The sequence below is a fragment of the Natator depressus genome, chromosome 10 (assembly GCF_965152275.1).
Source record: "Natator depressus isolate rNatDep1 chromosome 10, rNatDep2.hap1, whole genome shotgun sequence".
In the NCBI taxonomy this organism is placed as follows: Eukaryota; Metazoa; Chordata; order Testudines; family Cheloniidae; genus Natator; species Natator depressus.
Window position 1 is genome coordinate 61,187,363 of NC_134243.1, and position 20,442 is coordinate 61,207,804.

At 39.7% G+C, this 20,442-nt stretch overlaps 1 protein-coding gene across 3 annotated transcripts in view; it reads left to right on the forward strand.

Annotated features, from left to right (window-relative positions):
* The window catches only part of MYO5A (myosin VA), a 124,671-nt gene that overhangs the window by 36,419 nt on the left and 67,810 nt on the right, over positions 1-20,442 (forward strand). For all 3 annotated transcript variants that reach the window (XM_074966325.1, XM_074966323.1, XM_074966324.1), the window contains exons 4-10: positions 2,420-2,576; positions 8,384-8,527; positions 9,748-9,829; positions 11,702-11,809; positions 12,391-12,497; positions 15,456-15,721; positions 16,624-16,705. In XM_074966325.1, the coding sequence (XP_074822426.1) occupies positions 2,420-2,576; positions 8,384-8,527; positions 9,748-9,829; positions 11,702-11,809; positions 12,391-12,497; positions 15,456-15,721; positions 16,624-16,705 (946 nt within the window). The remainder of the gene's footprint in view (positions 1-2,419; positions 2,577-8,383; positions 8,528-9,747; positions 9,830-11,701; positions 11,810-12,390; positions 12,498-15,455; positions 15,722-16,623; positions 16,706-20,442) is intronic.

Below are 20,442 nucleotides of genomic sequence, written 5' to 3' on the forward strand. Positions count from 1 at the left end.
AGAGAAATGAAAGGCTTGTTATCTCATTGCACATCTCCTGAGTTCTCCAGCTGCTGAGGTTGCACCATAAGTTTCATGTTCTAAGAACAGTGAGACATTGTTCTTTCCATACTGTGGAGTACCGGAGGAATAAAAGGCTACAAGCTGTTCTGCATTTTGGCCCATTTTGACAGAATGTAGGGATTGTCTATGTGAGAGAGAGCCCAGACCATTGTATTTTGGGTTGGGCCACTTGCAAGTCTTTCAAGAACTACTACAGCCTTCTTTCTACTTTTCCTTTTTCATCCTCAGTAATTAGTTCATCTCATACCATCCCCTGATAAGCAGAGATACAGTCTCTTCCTCCTATGTATACAGCCACTGGTTACACCTCTGTTTCTGATGGGGGAATGAGGAAAAGAGTAAGTGTCTTTCTCCCTCCTTCTCCTGATGCAAACTCTTGATTTTTTGCCACAGGAAGCCCCATAATGCTGCCTCCCTTATTCACCCAGACTGGAGTGGGTGCACTAGATTTTTTGTTCCTTAGAATGGAAGCATCCTAACAGGTTGGTGGCTGCTAAGCGGGTAGGAATAACTAGTCAAACCACATTTCCCTGGCATCTGCTTTGGGGAAATTGCCTTCTGCACTGAAGGAGGATTTTTGAGGATGGGCAGCTCTAGCCAGGAGAGAGGCTCTTTTTCATTGGATTTGGACAGATGCAACATCTCAAGCAATAGGCCTGTACTACCTATTATCAGATGTTAAGGTGAGTAGTTACACTTTGTCGTGACTTTTCCCTCTGAGCCTGTCAGCTTAATATGACAATGTTGCTGTATTCATTCATGCTTAACACTTTGATAAGCCAGAGGCTAAGAACACACACACACACACACACACACACACACACACACACTTGTTTTTACCTTGTTAACCTTTTCTTATTTATTTAAATAATTGTTGCTTTAGTTTTGGCTTCTTTTTGCCAGGATGTGGCTAACCTGCTTTACCACTAACTGTATTCAATATAAATCAGGTCTTGTCTCTCTCAAAGGTGTGATGAAAATAGTCCTTTTAGTATACAACTCTGTGCTGCATGAAATGCACTAGAGCTATGTTCTTATCAGGCGTTTTGGGGATATTTTTGGAGACAGATAAAAGATGGAGAGAAATAACATGGTCTGTTAATTTAGTATGGTATTCACCATGGTTGTTATGGTCTCTGTTTTTTTGTTTTTTTTTCACTAAAGCCTCACAAGTATAACCTCAGATCTCTGCATATTGTCAGACTGCTTAAACAAGAATCATTTTGATTGTTTTTTAATTAAACTGATAGATGAAATATTCTTTCATGCCATCTCAGCATGCATTCACTGGTGATTTTGGCAGGCAGCTGGAGGCTGTAAATATTCCATCTGAACATATGCGTGCCTGGTCTTTCATTTAGCGTTATTGTACATCCTGATCTGGGGGATTGAGTTTGGGGACTTGGGAGCAAAGAACTCCTGAATTCTAATCCCAGCTCTGTGAATGATTCTCAATACATTCTTGGGCAAATCATCTATCCTTTCTTTCTCAGTTTTCCCATTTGTAAATTAGAGATAATACTTGCCTAACTTACAGGGATATCTGTCTGAAACCTTATTAGCTATAGTTTGTCCATTACTTTGGAAATATAAAGCTTTGTAGAAGTAATATGTACCTTTTATTGTTACAACACTTTAAAAGGTTTGGATCTTTTTAAACAGTGTTTTTCACAGGCAAAGCTACGTGTTTGTTAGATGTGGAGCTTCTCAAACCAGAGGCTATGGGCAAGGCTCACTTTGAAAGGGAGAAAAATTGGTAACAAATGGAGATTTAAAAAAAATGAGAAGAAATTGCCTTACAACAAAGGGAACCTTTTAGCTCTGGAGCTGCTGTTAAATAATCAAGCAAGACTGTTCAAAACACTAATGTCTAGAACAAATGTAGGGAATAGGGTTACAGGAAGAATTGTCTTATGGTTACATAAGAAGAACAGGAGTTAGGAGACCGTCCTTTTGTTTCTGAATATGCTACTCATTTCCCTATCTGTGAAATGGGGACAGTAATCATTACCCAGCTTTGGTAAAGCACTTTGGGAATCTCAAAAAGAAGGTGCCACAATGTGTTATTGAGATAAACAGGATGAAGATCAAGTTAATTTACAGGGTCAAGTACTTTGAAGGAAATCTAATGTCAGAGCAGACTGAAATGGCCGTGTTGATTCTGAATTCCCATCCTGACCAAGCACCAGTTAGCCCAACAAGAAGCTAGATCATCAACAGCCTTGTTTTAACCATGTGCATGCACATTATATGTACTGTTACCATATATGGTGAAAGGGTTGTTGCCAAGTTGGATACACAAAACATAGGTCTACTTTAGCAAACTGCTGGTAATTACCATGTTTTTGTGTTTCAGAGATGAACGGAATCAGTCAATCATTGTAAGTGGGGAATCTGGAGCAGGAAAGACAGTCTCTGCTAAGTATGCCATGAGATACTTTGCCACTGTAAGTGGTTCTGCCAGTGAAGCGAATGTTGAAGAGAAAGTATTGGCTTCCAATCCTATCATGGAGGTAAGAGAGCGGATGCACTATCTTATCCTATATGCTTACTTTCTGCTGCTACTATTGGTAGCTACTACAAACACTCAGTGAACAGAAATGCAAGTGATTTTTTAAGGCATTCAAACATAGGAGTGAAGATAAAATGTATAAGGATTGCCATAATATCATTTCTTCTCTCTCTTTCCCAGAAAGGGCTCTAAATTGAGATGTCTTTTTGTGCACTGTTCAGGAGGAGGTGGGGAGGAGAGAGGATGTGACAAATTCAGTACAGCAAAGTAGCTATAAAACACTGATTTTTCAGACTACTAACCAAATGAATGTGGAGGAGAAAGTGGGGGGATACGTGAAATCCACAGAAGGTTTAACACCCATATTTTTTTTCCATAGAATCTTTAAATGATGCCCTTCCAGTGTAATATAGTGTTATATTCTACTCCATTTTGCTTTACTGGGAAAAGATTTGGTGAATAGCGGAAAAGTTTAGTTTTATAGGATATAACTCTTGTTGGGAAGACAGAGTGAAAAACATCTATCTATACCTGCATGAAACACTGATTCTTGTGATGATAAAATATAATAGAAAAAAATCACTTTGCAATACTTAGATCTTGTTATAATGTTGAGGATAATCCCCTTCCCTGAACCGGTGCCCCACTACTAACTAGGCTGGACTTCAACCCCATGTTCTTTTGGCGCAGAGGCAAGACAGCTGACAATATATTGTGAGACAAACATATAATTTCCCTTTTGCTGCAGGATAAGTGTTCTACAGACAGATGTGAGGACAACTTGAAAAACAAGATCTTATGATTTAGCAGAAACAGTTCTTAATGATCATCCTCTCTGTGTTCCCATTTAGCAATATTTCTTATTTTGCCAGCAAAATTGTCCTGTAGTTTCAAATTATAGCTGAAGTATTGGTCAGTAAAGGAACTACAATGAAACATGGGGAAAAAAACAAATATCAGGGGAATTCTTAAGAGAAATAACTGCAGAAAACGTGTACGTGATCTGTATGCTTTAAGAAAGTGGAACTCCATGCTTAGAGCAATTGATGACTCAGTGGATACTTAGTATTCATGTGGTATAGAGTGAAGATGTTGAAGTAGTATGTGTTTTTCAAGCAAATATGATTCCTCATAGGCTCACGGTTAAAATATGCGAAATTACAGAAAAATCACTAACTCTGATGCAAATGATGCCACCTTTTTTTTCTTTTTCCAGTATTTTTTTAAAATAAACTCTTTTTATTCCTTCTTTCCTCCTTGCTCAAGCACTTCTTGACTCCCCAAAAGCACAGATGGCGCTATAACTGCCCTAGCACAACTGTGGCACATGTGGTTTTGATGTATTCTCTCATAAGGTAATTCTGCCTGGTTTGCAGTGCTGTGTGGCATTTCAAAGCAAAGTCTTGTGGCTTAATACCCCTGGGGATACCAACTGCACTCTGTTCCAATTGATTGCTGTTCTTGTAATGACTTAAAGAACACAGATTTGCTCTGGGAGTTTTATAATCTGCCTTGATTGAGTCACGCACTGAGGTAGAAATGGAAATGCATTTTGAAATAGAACAGGAAGGAATTAGCCCAGGTTTAATCATTCATAGAGAATGAGAATAATTTTAACCAGTTTCATGCCTCTGGTGCATGTGTGTGTTTATACCTTACTTCAAAGGGTTGAACTATAGGCTAACACAATCCAGGATCTAACCCAACAATGTTTAGGGGTTTCATGAATCTAGGAGAGTAGTGCATGTGGAAAGGGAGCCAACCATGAAGGGGAGTAAGAAATGGCAGCGGAGGTGAGAGACCTCTTGTGGTTTTCACAGTGTACAAGCATTCTGTTTGCACAATTTAGATTGAAATATGAAGAAATTACTAATGGGTCACCTGAGGTATTTCGTTATTTTACTTGGGCTAAAAACTTAAACCAAGCAATCCTCCTCCAAAAAAAATAAAGTAAAATCAAACTGACCACTAATTAAGTGTGTGATTTAATTTCCAAAGCAATGAAATTTAAAGTGAAGACTAAAATGTGACTCTCCATCTTTAATTATTGTATATACAAATAAAAATTACAGTGCTTTGTTTTTGACTTTCTAATCTGTAAAGGATAGAGTCAAACCTGTGCAGACTGAAATTTGACTTACTTTTAAACTATTACAGTTGGGTGGAGGATGTCCTCTAGACTCCAGGCAATTTCTGAGTTTTTAAATCTATTATGCCATTGCTGGGAATGTGGTTTGGATTTTTTTTCTTTTTTAATCTGCAGTTGCATTTAAGTAGGATACAGAGTAGCAAAAACAGCATTTTGAATTCTGCGGTTGCAGAATTGGCAAAAAAATTAATTCCTAATTGTATGGTTAATTTGAAACAGGAAAGAAGTCAGCAGTTGCCAAATGAAAAGGTAGTAAATGGGAACAGGAATGCTATTTTATTTTCGTGCTTCTAAACTGGCATTCTAAGCAACAGAGCTTTGGCAACTATAATTATTTATGACAAAATACTTCTGACACTGTCCTTTTTTGCTTTTATTTACTAAGTTCTCCATAATGACAGCTGATCAATTAAATAATGTGCATTGCTAGTGACTTTTTAAATGCTTATTATTTTGTAATCAATAACTATAATCCGCTGTAAATATGTAATTATTGACTTTTTAAAATATGTACTATTTATATAACCTGACACAGTTCTGGAAGAGCTATTATCATTCATTTACAATATAAGTAAAACATACAATAAGGTATGGTTGGACAATTTCTAAAACTGGCTCTGGTCACTACTATATTTATGGTTCTAATGACTTTTCAAAATTATGTTTTTTTAAAGATGTCTGGTTTTGAAGTACAAATTTTATACATATAAAACCCTAGGGCATTAGAGTACATGAAAGAGGAATTAATTATTTCTGAGGGATAAGCAGCCACTGCAGAGCAGTAATAGTTTTCTTGATAAAATAATAGTAATACATAATTATTCACAAAGCAGCAACACGTGTTACAATAGGAGCAATTTTTAATCATTTGAATGCTGATAACCCTAAATGTCAATCACGGCCAGATTTTTAGAATTGTGAAGGTGTGCATTATTTACTGCTAATATTATTATTTGTATTACTTGTAATCTTTGTGGTAACTGCAAATGCAAATAACCACATAGACATCCATTTGGTCATCTGTGTGTGCTACTGCTATCACTGCATACTCCTTTCTAGAACTCCTAGCTCCTGGTTACTGTGCAGTACACCTGCTCATGCTCAGTGAGTTTTGGTCTGTTGCTTGCAGAGTTCAAAACCTAAAACAGTTCAACAGTTGCTATTTGGTCACAGTTTTTCTTGTTTTCACCACTTCTTATTTCAGCACAAAGCTTCTACAGAGTGGCTGCATGAACCAGAAGAGTAGGACATACCTGTACTGTAGCTTTACATTCCATAGTTATGATATAGTTGAGTATTATATTGCATCCTGCCATTATTACATACTTTTCATCTTAAATGCAATAAAATTTCAGAAGAATGATATGCTGTCTAAAGGTAATTACTCCATATGATGTTTCTGCACAGACCTTTGCTAAAAGCAGGTGACCCTAGTAATTTCTAAATGGTTAACTGCTGCATAATGAGTAATGTACTTGGTTCCTATGGGAAAGAAGAAAGTGCTTGCCTCTGTCTCAGCATAATCTGAATTATACATCTCAACGTTCCATTTAGATGAATTGACATTCTATTAAGAATTCCCCTCTTGTCTTACAGCAGTGAAGCTGTTAATTGTAAAAGCAATAAGGTTGTAATAAAAATCAGAAATGGAATAAGACTATTCTGGACTCAGAACCATCAATAACTTCAGGCCTCCTATGCATGCTGTCTGAGATGGAGTCACACACTGCAAAACACTGTCCTTGTGCTCATCCTTTCCACCTTCTCTCTTCAGGTTATATTGTGATATGACTTGAGGTTTTGAGATCGGCAACTGTGGACCAGCTATACCTCCCCTACCTCAGGTCCTGAACTAGCAATAAGTGCCACAAGCCACAATCAGCTGTGTGTCATGCCACTAGCTGTTAGCTGATTCACTACTGAATAAGATAGATATCCCTCTGACTATTAGTTTCACTTCCTAAAGAACCTTAATCTTCTCCTCGTAAAAAGAGCCCAATGATTTTAACTTAGATCATGACAGATTATTATTTTCTTTGCAAAATGACTGTTGCTATTACCTTTTGTCTCTTCCAGTAATCAGACTTAACCCCATCACCACAAAACAGAATCCCAATACATCTTGGAAACTGTCTGTTACTCCATCATAGCTATCTAAAAATTTCTTAACAGTGTAACAGAAACATGACAATGCATATGGAGGTGCTTCCATATATCATGACTCAGTGTAGATGCCAGATGATATTACTCTGTTTGTCTTTGTTTGATACACTTCTTTCTGAAGAATTAAAACTGCCCAGCTTGTCTGATCTGACTGTTCATCTATGCAATATTATCTCTCTGTGTGTATAATAGCACTTTACTAGGAGTGACTGCTGTAGTTAAGGTTGAAAATCAGTTTCTTATAAACCTAGTTTTCCACATGCTCATAACTTTCTGAAAAAAGATCACTTGTCAGCTGAGATGATTTTTACACACACACACACACACACGTATATCAGCACCCTACCCAAGCACACGCATGACCAGGAGCATCTATAATTTGGATGTATTTCTGAATAAGTAAATGGCTCTTTAAAGCGAGCTCAGGCATTTTCTGAAGACAACCCCAGTGAGGAAATACACCTTTATAATCCAGAGGCCCGATCCTACAAACCTACTTCACATAATTCTCTTTTGCACAAATAGTCCAAGAAGTAGCAGTCTTTGAAGAGTGAAATTGTAATTTGAGGATTTATAAAGATTCATAAAATGTACTATACTATCCAAGAAATAGTGTATGTTTTTTATTAAACCTTTCTTTGATCCTTAGGAGTATTGCATATATTATATTCTGGAATGTGGAACCTATTCCTGCGGTTTGTTCTCTCAGAGTGCTAACTAGTCCTAGTACGTGAAATTCACCCACAAAGTAAATATGCTGTAAGAGCATGTCTGGGGCACTAATTTTTTGGAAGTGTAACTGATTATAGATTATTTATTATGTATTATTAACTATGCAAAATATAGGTTGTTGGCTGGGTCAGAGGATTATTTTAGGCAGAACTGCAGTGATGGCCAAAGTTAGAGATGCTATACATATTGTTTTCACTGATGGTCTTCATAAGCCCTTTAAAAGACTTTGTGATAATGCACATTTTGTAAATTTTATTCAACTAAAAACATTCCAAATCCTTGGAGGGTTATCAGGATTATTTTTTGAGTTGGAAAATCCAACTGTGAAGGTGAAAGCATTACTGTGTTGGCCAACCCCATATATTAGTAGGGTGACCAGATGAAATGGACAAAATATCGGGATACATGGGGGAAGCAAAAAAAAACCAAAAAACAAAAGCGGCCGGAGCCGAGTTGCCGAAGCAAAAAACAATATCAGGACAAATGGCATCCCAACCATGCATCGATCGGGACACGGGACAAAGAACTAAAAATTGGGACAGTTCCAATTTTATCAGGATGTCTGGTTACCCTATACATTAGTGTTAATGGAATAGCCCTGCTATAAGTTTTCTATAACCTAGGAAGTTGCTTCCCTAGTAAGACAGAAGAATTCACTATTAAGTTCTTGCTAATTTTGGAAACACAGTTGTGAGCCATGTAGGAGAACAGACAGGTAAGAGAATTTCCATGAGCTATTAAACCTGTATGTATTTTTCCCCTAGTCCATCGGAAATGCCAAAACCACAAGGAATGACAACAGTAGCCGTTTTGGGAAGTACATTGAAATTGGTTTTGATAAGAGGTACCGAATCATTGGTGCTAACATGAGAACTTACCTCTTAGAAAAATCAAGAGTGGTATTTCAGGTAATACAATCCTCTTATTGTGTGTGTTTATGTGATTATATCAAAAATCCTACTGCCAGCTAGCATGAGGCATCTCTCATTTCTAAGGGGCCTCCAGTGTCTTGCAGCTGTAATATAACACCAAGAGAGGAGCGAGAGAGAGCTTTTAGGCATATTAATCAATTATGCTTGTAAATCTATATACATCGCAATAAGAATATACTGTATATCTAAGGGTTAAACATCTTCAACATAATAGCGGACATCAGAGTACGCGTACTACAATATTTTACAGTTGTGTCTCAAAACACAACAAAAACTGCACATGCATGGGGAAAATCTCTGTTGATATTCATAAAGCTGCCACCTTACCCTCTTTTAAATCCCTCCTTTAAAACTGACCTCTGTCATGATACCTACAAATCACTACCATCTGGCATTGATTACGACAATCTGTGACTTCTGTTTTTCTGCTGAAGTTGTTTGCTTTATTACCTCATCCTCCCAACCCATCCCTGTTCCCTTTGCCTGTTTTTGTCCACCTGTTTTGTCCTGTCTGTCATGCAGACTGTGAGATCCTGGGGATAGAACTGTTATCTTTGTTACATTTCTGTCTAATCCAATAAGGCCTTGATCATTGATTGGGATTCTTAAACTCTACTGTAATAGAAATAATAAATAACAGTTTACAATAGTTCCACTGCATTGTTTGGGCTATTATTGAAGAACACTGTAGCATTTTGTAAATAATGCTATGGTTCAGCCCAAGAGAAGTCTTTCTTTTGAAGTTCTAAAGCTAAGAGTATCTTAGTTTATAATGATGGTATTGGCACAAAAAGTTTGGGCATCATGAGTGCAAATAACTTTCTCTCAGCGTTCCTTTCACTAGAATACTGAAAACTGTGAGGCAATGTTATTTAGTTATCTTACGCAATTGTAAAGTTGTTAAGTATGACCACTTTACACACCCACAAAATGGGATGTCTGTATTTTAATAGTAGTCACAAACCTAAAAAGTGAAATCCTGCAGCTTTAATTTTTCTGCATAAATATTGCTGTTGGAAGTGGATTACACAAGAAACAAATGATAGAGGTTGATTTACTTTTTTCATTTTCGTTGTGGCTTTCTCTGAGTTCCTAATTGCTATAGAATATATTATATCTAGAAGTTCTGTCCTTCTGACAGATATGTCTGTCAGTTGTTAAATTCTGAAATGTAATTGCTTCTTTTTTTCTTAAAGGCAGAAGAGGAGAGAAATTATCACATTTTCTACCAGCTCTGTGCCTCTGCAGCATTACCTGAGTTTAAAACACTGCGATTAGGTATGAAATTCACATCCAGTGTACTGTGCAATCAGAATGTACAAAGTATTATCTCTAAGCTGTCCAAGTGATGGGTCTAAAAGAAGAATCACTGTCTTTTAAATTCTTATTAATCCTGAGCTGCTTACAGCTAACAAAAAGAAGTAAATAGACATTTTATTTCTAAAAAAGCAAACTTGCAGATTTATATAGTCCGTGTAAGCTAATACACACTAATGACAAGCATCAGTACAGTACATAGATATGAACCAGCGTGTGGAATATTTTCTCAGAGGCAGTGATGCACCTCCTATCTCTTGACTCATTTAAAACTGACCTAGTCAAGATACAGAACCGTAGCTGTAATAGTCCTATCTTGGCCCAGGGTTGGGCTAGGTAATCTAATAGGTCTTTTCCTGTAGCTCCAGCTCCCCAGAGAATTTTTGAAGTTTTCAGTGTCAACACAAGTGTCTGGAAAGCTTGTACAACACTTTGTGTCCACACTTATGTACTTCTGGTGTTTCGTAAGTGTTAACTAATAACCAATGTGATTGGTCCAGCTCTGAGCAAGTCTTGGGAATGCCTTCACTACACCAGTTCAATTCAAACCATTTCAGTGCTGCTGTAGATGAAAGCACAGGCACTGTAGCTGCTATGGGATAGCCAGTCCCACTGCTTCATCCTACAATGTATTTTCCCCTTCAGTGTACTCAGATTTCCACCCACTACCACTCAGCCGGCAGGCCCAACAGCAGATAAGATGGTTGTTGAGATGGAGAGGTGGATGATTTCTGCTCAGCTGATTTCCTGGTATCCCTCACGAATAATAAGCAGAATGTATAAAATCAAGCAACAGAAGTTTTGTTTGTTTTTTAAAATTAGTTTTATAGCATTAGAAACATATATTTTATAATCATTAATGTTTTAAAACTATTTTATTTTCTCCCCTTTTCCCCTCTCCCTTGTGGGGCACTGAACAGCCCCAGAGGGGACAACTGCCGTAAATGTTGCAGGAGGGAACTGATCTGTTCTGGCTAAAGAAGTGATCCAGAGGACCCCTTTCCCAGCCCTTACTAGATGACAAGGGCAAAAACAGGAGAAAGATGGAAACTGTTATTGTCTTTAATATTTTCAAATACACTAAAATCTTTAACAAAACTACACACACAGCATCCTTGAGCACAATCGGCTCAAGAAGTTGCAGCGCTCACTGGAGTGGATGCCAGGTGCTATGCCCACAGTCAGTTGGAGGGCTTAGCATAGTGTGAACGCATCAATCCTCAGACGGAACCAACAACAAACATACTCTGGACTACACCATTGAGCCTAGAAACCAAGGCAATGGAAAAACTACATGCACGATCAATTTTAAAATACATGTGCACCATAACATTAGAACCCTACTGTCAACTGTGCACCTATTCTTGGGTGGCTGGCTGAGACTTGCAGGATAATTGTTTCCATGCACATGTATGTCATGGTCTGAAGACATGCTGTGTAGGAGACATGCTGTGTATGGACTTTTGTGACAATTGATGGGACAGTGAAAGAGTTTATAACACCTTCAACTTTTTTTGACCTTGAGATCAATACAACAGGCTCTGCAGCACTCACTTCCAGAGACTGTGCTGATTAGTATGGACACAGCGAACCTACTGCAGGAGCAAATGGTTTTAGAAACATTTAGATGCAGCATTAAACCTGAAAGAGAGCAGTTCACTAATGCAGATGGCCCAGAGGAGTCAATGATTCAAATATACTGAAATATGAGTTCTGCCATTCAGGTTAAGAAGCTGAAGAGAGCTTTACCTGTTACACAATTTAACACAGAGATGTTTGCAGTTGTGTGGTTTCTACTTTAGTGTGTGTAAAAATTGTTGTTCTTTCTTGTAGGGAATGCAAATTACTTTCACTATACGAAGCAAGGGGGTAGTCCAGTGATTGACGGCATTGATGATGCTAAGGAAATGGAACACACCAGGCAGGCCTGCACTTTGCTAGGTAATTCTGCTATTATGCTGGAGAAGCATGGGCCTAGTTCAGACTTTGGAATCAAAGCTGTTTTTATATAGTCTATATTTTAGTTCATTCTTTCTGTATTGTATTTAAAATAGAGAGAGAGACTTCGATAACCTTTGGGATTTAGATACTTTTAAAGTACAATATCATCAAATTTTTAGTGCAGGGAAGAAGAAACATTATTAAAGCAATAATAAATGCTGGATTTCCATGGTGCAGTGTATAAGATTTTGAGGGTTTTGTAAAACTTTGTCTAAGCAGCAACACAGGCAGTTCATTACAATATTTAGTAGTTTGCTAAAGTGAATCTTTCTTACATCTGATTATAATGTCATGTGGTAAAATATAGTAATAGGAGGGCCAAGTGTCATTTTCTAATAGCATTTTCTCTGAAGAACTCTTCACACAACTGAAAGATGAGAAGTGGTGGCAATTTCCCACAAAATCCCAGCAGACTTTATCATTCCTGTTTACAAATATTGGACCCTTCTTTTCATCAGCTGGGACTCTTTGTGGTTTTTCCTTCACTCTTCACTCAGGGCATTTTATTCATCCTCTTTCAGGGATTAACGATTCCTACCAGATGGGAATCTTTCGAATCCTCGCTGGGCTCCTTCACCTGGGCAACGTGGGGTTTACCTCTCGGGATGCTGACAGCTGCACGATCCCTGTAAGTTGTGAATGAGTTTAAAGGATATAGTGACGCTCTATTGTGACGCTTCTGTGTTTTTTGGTTGGGTGTCTCGTTGGTTTGTAGAGGCCCCCATGCAAAGTAGGGCCAGTACAAAAATAGAAGCAGCTTCTTTTTTAGTTCTAGATTGGAATGACTTTTCCTGTTGCTCTTCACAGATGGATTCTGCTCTTCCCTTTCTAGATCCCTGTCAGAGGCTCTCCATATTATTTCTGAGGCTCTCTTGACTCCCTGCTGAATTCACAAATGGTCTTTTCTAGGAAACTCTTCCAGACATGCTAGCTTAGAAGTCCTGAGAGGGTGGGTGAGTGTCTGTACTCCCACTACAAATGGTCCCGTGATGTGTCAAGGATTTTTGCTGGAATTCTGACTCTAGTTTGATGAGAAATACCAAACTGATCCAAATATCCACAAAGCGAACATTTCAGAAAATACGCCATCTTACTAGGCTGTCCAGAGCGGACCATACTATACAGAGAGGGGAGAAGGTTCAGCAAATTAATGGCTCCAGGGTTTTGCTGGTCATTGCTGCAGGAACCTTTCATCTCTTACCATTCTAGAAGCAAGCAGCGAAGTGTCTATATGGTGTACGCTGAGTGTAGCTCCTTTCTCTGGTCATTGAAGATAGTCCCATTTATCTCTCTCCCACAAAGGCTTCCTGCAGGTGACAAACATGTCTCCTGACAGTGGGAAACAAAAAAGGGGCTGATTTGTCTTGCTCTTGTGTGTGTTTTCCTTGGGCTCACAAATGATAGAAGCTTTTTTTCTTATCAGGCCCTGAATTTTTATTAACGAGCCAGGCAGCGTTTATTTTCCTTCTCCTGCTCTCCAAGCTGCAGCAATTCCAGTTTCTCCCTTCCTCGTTTGTGCTTGCTGTCAGTGCTCAAGTGCCCATGCTAGTAGTCTGGGATGTATGACAGCATGTTCTGTGTCAGGGCATAGCTGATGAGTCTACTTGCTTTGACACCACATTCTGAATCGAACTGGTACAGTTTCACAGCAGCCATCAACAGGGCTGACCCCATGGTGTGTCTTTAAATGGGCTCTTCTTGGAAACAGTGCATCAAGTAGTGCTTCTAGGTAGGAAACTTAGGAGGGACACAGGCTACCCCTTCTATGGTCACTGGCATGACACTTCTGCTAATGTCATTAGAGATCTCTGCCTAGAATTTGGCCCATTATGTCAAAGCAGAACATGAATATTTACCCTTTTGTTAATGTCAGGACTCATGCAGTATTTCTTAGATTTTTGACCCTATTTTAAGTCTCTGAAGAATGAGCAGCAGCACCAGTGACGAAATCAAGCTGCTGAAAGCCTGTCCAAGTAACAAAATCATCTTTGCATTGGCAGAACTGAAAACTTACTATGATGATCGTTGCTGTATTGCAACTAAATTGTACGTTGAACCTTTAAACCTTGAAAAAAGCAGCAAAGGAGCATGTTTATTATTGAGGTACTGAATGACTTTGTTGTGTAAGAGACTCTATTGTCACTATGATATATGGAGCTTTAAGAACTGTAGTTACTCTGATTACGCCTCCTTTCAGTCTTGACATGTTTTAAGTCGCCGATTTCAGGAAGATGTGCCAGTTGGAAGCAAGTGCGGATGCGGTTTTGGATGTAGATGAATTAAGGAGGTAATTAGTCTGGGTGTAGCTTGTAAACAAGGATCTTCCCGTTGTTATAGCTTGGTTATTCTGTTATTATTTTGTCATCTTGTTGTTCCAATACAGTAAGAGTCATTATCGGCAAACTGAAAGACATCCTTAGTTAACTGGAATTTGATGCTGTAAAAGTGTAGTGTGCCACAAACACTTCAAAAAGAAGGAAGGGGCAGGGGCTGAAGGTCGGAAAATAAAACTGAGAGATCATTACGTTATTGGCCTTAAGTGACCAGTTGTCTGTAGGAGAAGAAATCCCTTTGGTCCTGTTTCTTGTCAGCTGACTATTGAGCTACACTGGTGTGATCAGTGAACCTGAAAGTGGTGAGGCTAGGGAAATTTTTTATTAATGGGAAAGATCTGTACTATTATTTGATATATAAGGTGATGGTTTACTTGGTAATGATTAGGTGTGGGGTTCCCAAGCCCATGAGCAGCACTTGACTGAGTTGCTGCAATATAGAAGTATGGGTGATCAATTCAGTGTTTTATTCTTATGGCAGAAAATCTGACTATCTCAGGTATACAATTCAATGTGAGAGTTAAATGACATCTTTTAACATGCTTGACTGTTTTATATTTCTCCCCAGAATTCAGTGGGGAAAAACCTTTTTTGATGTTTATATCTGAGACCAGGTTTCTAAAGCCCTTCCTTTTTTGCCTCTGCTAATACTTGACTTTTGACTTTGATAGAATTTCATTGATCTCTCACTAGCACAGTTATATATGAGTGTATGAGAATGTTGCCCAGATTACTGCTCCTATATTTTATACTTCTTCCTCCTAAACACACCCACCCCTCCTCTTTTTGATTTCATCCAGTTTATGCAATTGAAGCATGCCCTCTCAGGTACTATATACAAATACTGTCAAATAGGGGTAAATACATATGCGCTGTAAAGATACTCTGGTTTCTACATCAAATCAGAGTTTATGATTGTTTTAGCTCAGTAGATAATGACTCCAAAAATTAGTCACCACGTGAAAACTTTTGTAGCTCATTTCTTTGTTCAGGTTGTGAATACTCTGCATGGGGATCAACCCACAAACACGCACTTAGAGGAAATTATGTTGCTATTTCCGTGATTACGCTAATTTACTAAAGTATCTGAGTGCGAGACACAAGTCAGTAAATAGATACAAAGGAAGAGGTGTGAAAACATAATTGTTGCAGCTGAATTTTAGATTACTTCATAACAGAAAAATCCACTGACATTAAATGTGCGATATTGGTAATATTGTTTTAAAGACCTAAGGAGATTATTTTTATTTTAGCCCAAACATGAACCCCTCACCATCTTCTGTGACCTCATGGGTGTGGAGTACCAAGAGATGTCCCACTGGCTGTGCCATCGGAAGCTTGCTACTGCCTCTGAGACCTACATCAAACCAATTTCCAAACTGCAGGCCATCAATGCCAGGGATGCTCTTGCCAAACATATCTACGCTAAACTCTTTAACTGGATTGTTGATCATGTGAACAAAGCTCTGCATTCTACTGTAAAGCAGCATTCTTTCATTGGCGTATTGGACATTTACGGGTGAGTCTTCTGTGCATAAGTATCATACTGCAAGAGGGTAGCCTATGAGCTGCTGTCAATTTCTTTAGCACATGTATTGGTGCGTGGTGAAAACCATGAAAAAAATGGTGACTAGTTACTCTGATTAAAAAGTGAGTTATTAGGTGGTGGTTTTGACACACCACCTAGGACCTGTGTCCTGACTTTCAAATTAGGCATTCATAGTTGAATCTTGGACTTTAGCAAGTTTGCCATTGGTAGCTCGTTGACATATCACAATGGGCAAAAATTACAATATATAGATATGCTTGTGCTTAGACTTTCATATTGATCCAAATATTAGTTTAGTCCAAATATTTGGGTTAAAGTTTGTTTGTTTTTAAAACCAACAGTATGTAGAATATGCCATATTCCATTCTGCTTCATATATCTTCCACTGTTCTGCTGATGGTTTAATAAATGGCATCCGGTTCTTCTCCTTTGCATGCATCTGAGTTTGCACTGTTGCTCATCTCCTTTCTGGGCTCTCCTTTAGTCTTTTTTTTTCTTGTTTTTTTGCAGCAGCTGCTGTAGCACTTTTCCCTCTGTTCTGGAGAGTTGAATGTACTTTCTCTTCCAAGGCTGCTCTGTAGATTGGGCACTGTGGACGCAAGGATGGCTAACATGCTCTCCAGGAACCATGAGCATCACCACATTGACACTCCTTTAGCCAGGAGAAAGTGTCTCAGAATTGCTCCTGGCACTGGAGTGTCATTGCCCCATCTGTCCTGTCACTTTGTTGTGTCATGTTTATACTCAGTATAACCGACTGAATGCCACTGATTGTTCTTTGTAAATATGATTAGAGAGATGATTTAAAATTACAGAATCATTTATTACACCTTTACATTGTGGTAGTAACTTTGAATGTCTTGGTTTTGCAGGTTTGAGACATTTGAGATAAACAGCTTTGAACAGTTTTGTATAAACTATGCCAATGAAAAACTGCAGCAACAGTTCAATATGGTAAGTAGGAAATTATTGGCACCTCTTCCCTCCACTTCCCTTCTCCAAAATCTGTTCTACTAATTAGATCCTCAGTGTCTGAGATGAATTCCTTCAAAATAACAACCAGCTGTCTTAGATGTGGGGCTTAGAGTGGAATGGGAGGAGAATCAAGAGCAGTGGTTCCCAACCTTTTCTCTGCCATGGCACACCTTGATATCTTTAATTATTTCGAGGCCCACCAACATATTGTCTCCAAATGAACTCGCCCTCTTATTGCCTCGGTTTAAGCTGTTTACAACCCTTTATTATTCACCATCTGTATAATGCAGTTCCTGATGTTAGAGTCTAACATCATTAACTGTATTGTACAGACTGTGACAAGTATTTTCAGTTGACTCACATATTTTACGCGAACAAGGCCCCAGTTCTGCTCCATTGCCACCCAGACCCTACCAGCTCTGCCTCCCCAGCTCCCCAGCCCCAAGCTCACACCAGTTCTGCCTCACCAGTTCTGCGCCCTCCCAGCTCCTCCATCCCACCAGTTCAGTATCCCCAGCTTCCCCACCTCACACCCAGCTCCCACCCTCCCCCAGTTCAATCCCCCTGCCTCACCTCTGCTTCTCCTGAGGTTCGTCCCTCTCCCAATCCTGGGGGGCTGCAGTGGGGTTCCCAGTCATGTTCCAGGCTGGAGGGGGAAGCTCCAGGGCTCTTCCCCCGGCCCCAGCTGGCAGATGCAGGGGAGGGAGGGACATAGGAGCCAACGTATTGCTCACTGGAAGGGAGGGGAAGAAGCTCTGATTGGTTGCTCTGCCCCTGGAGGAGGTGGGGTAATGAGACAGACAGCCAATCAGAAGGTGGCTTCCTCCTTCTTTTCCCCCTCCCCCACTCTGCAGAATTCAGATTTGCTATCTTAATCTCGCCTTGGGGAATGGAATGTGATGCATGCATAATATTTGAAAGGGGCCTCATCCCAGAGAGCAAAAGTACAGAAATGGGATCCAGCTCCAACACTAATTAAAATACAAGGGAAGGGTTTTTTTGTTCTCACATGTAGTTTTTCAAAAAATTCCGCAGCACACCGGTTGGGAAACACTGACTAAATAGCAGCTACTCTGGGCGTATTTTAAATTCTTATCATAGTAATAGTTTTAAGACAACATAAGCTTTGCTCTGCAATTAAGATGCTGAGACTGCTTGTTAATAAGAATACTATGCAGATGAGTTTGGAGCCAGTCATATCTGTATATCTTCCAATGCAAACCTCTTCAGTGGTTGCATCGAGCAGGCATTCACTTCTGGAAATCTGCCACTTTAATTTTCTTGGTTTATAGTGTACATTGGCATGATTTTTAAGAGTACTGCCACTTCCGAACATTGATTAGAGTCAGCAGGGTGAGAGGAGCCTCTTTATTCTTCCTTCTTCAGAGAGCACTCAATTTTAACAGATAACAACCCTGTATCCTTAGCCAGAGTTATAGTTTGTAATTATGTATTTTATCTGCATAAAGATGAACCGAGTGATTTATGCCAGGTCCTAAATGTCAGCAGCATTGCTAGATTCCATTAGAGTCAAAATGCAAATGTACCTCAACAGTGCTTGTGTTCTGGGAAGCTGGATCCTACGCCATGAGTACATGTCCCAGCCACACAAATTACTGAGCACTCGCAAGTGAACTATCTATCAGAAATGAAGTTGAATATTCCCACTTCAAAATGTCCACAATATTATCGTAGTGTTGCTGATCCTGTTGCTACAGAGGGTCACAGCTTCCCAAGGTTTTCCTCTATGCCCTGCTTTTAAGGTATTTCAAAGGTTTCTCATCCTTATAGCAAAGATTCTGTCACTGAGGGGGATCCCAAGGAGTCATTCTTGTGACACAGACTACTTTCACCCTTATTCTATTTCCTTCCTTACATGGCAGCAGCAAACCCTGCACTCACATTATGGCTGAGAGAATGGATGGTCTTTTCTGTGGCTGCTGCTGTGCCCCATAATGAGCTCCAAGAGGTTATCAAACCAGTGTTTGTTCCCTGCACCCAGAGGGCCAGAGTTTCTCCTGCATCCAGTTTAGATTGGGGGCCATCACAAATTGGGGGTTGTTCAGAACTGGCTGGGTGATTATGGTCCTCATAGTCAGCTGGGGATACTACAGTACATCACAGTTTGGCTACTCACTCCCTTTCCTAGTATGTCCTCTGCCCTGGGGGCTGTAGGGAATCATAGAATATCAGGGTTGGAAGGGACCTCAGGAGGTCATCTAGTCCAACGCCCTGCTCAAAGCAGGACCAATCCCCAATTTTTGCCCCAGATCCCTAAACGGCCCCCTCAAGGATTGAACTCACAATCCTGGGTTTAGCAGGCCAATGCTCAAATCACTGAGCTATCCCTCGCCCCCCCACCCCGAAGTTGTGGAAAGTGGAATCGGCAACTGCTGTGCAGTTGTGTAAGAAAACAGAACTTTATGGAATCAGGAAATCTCATGACATTAAAAGAAAAATTAAAATGTGGCACTACCAAATGTTTACAAATAGGTTGCCTGGGTATATCAGTATCTTAGCAAATACAGAACTTAACTGTATATCTATAGGTGAGAACGTGGCTCAAATTCAACCTGACTACTTCTTCAATAAAAGAGGTTTTGCATTTAGCAATCGGCCACAATTTTGTGCTGTTGTGCACCTGCAGTTTGTCATCCTTTTATGGTACTGTGAATCAGTACTCAGGGAAGATCAACACTGAGCCATCAACAGAATCATATTCTCAAACCTGGCTAGTTCTACCATAACCATCTGCATACTTTGCCTTCTTACATTTTCAGATTTGAAAAATTCATTTATACATTCCTTGAAAGGATTCAGTTCTACCCTCAGGTACTCACATGTATCTCCCATTGGGTAAGTGGAAAATGCATTGGAGTATTTTGGGGCAAAATTGGGTCCAGAAAGGTGATCAAAATTCAAGTTAAAAGGCATTGTAGAATCAGAAACAAGCCCCAATGTGACTGAAACTTGACACTCAGGTGGTAAATTGAGCTGTTGTTAATACAGAGATTTTTTCACCAGATGATTACTAATTCTTTTAAAGTAAAATGATTGTTTTTACATTTAGGGTTTGAATAACAAGTATGTGTTTCCTCAATAAAACTAGATCATTAGGGTGACTATATTTCCCTATGCTGAATATGGGACACCTGGTAAAATTACTTGTATTCAACTGCAATCAATCAGAACTATGCAGTACAAACGTTCAAATTAACATTAAGTCGACTGAGCCCGTGTTAAAAAGAAATACTGTGTAGTTGGATTCTTTTATTTACCTTCTTATCTTTAAGGCTTTAGGGTTCACATGGGGAGAGGTGACACACACACACTCCTGTACGCCTCTCTCTCACAGGGGCTGACCGACCGACCCAACCCTCACCCCCCTTGCTCGGTGCTTTCTGCTTTGTATGCCTGGCTGGGCTCCGGGACAGACCAGTCTCTCCTGGTACCTGACGCCACATCTTCCAGAGGCAACACCTGGAGAGGGGGCATGCAGCATCACATGCCCCCTCTCCCCAGATTTCTGCTAGGGTTCACACCAGAACGTGGCCAGCAGCAGCCTTTTGGCACTATGCAGGAGGGAAAAGATGGGAGCTGCTTCCAGTGGCAAGGGGGGTGGGGTGAGGGGTTGACCTGGCCCTTATCTTTGCAGAGCTCATCTCTTTTCCCACCCCCACCCCTCACTCCCCTGTGGCTGGAAGCCTGCAGGGTCA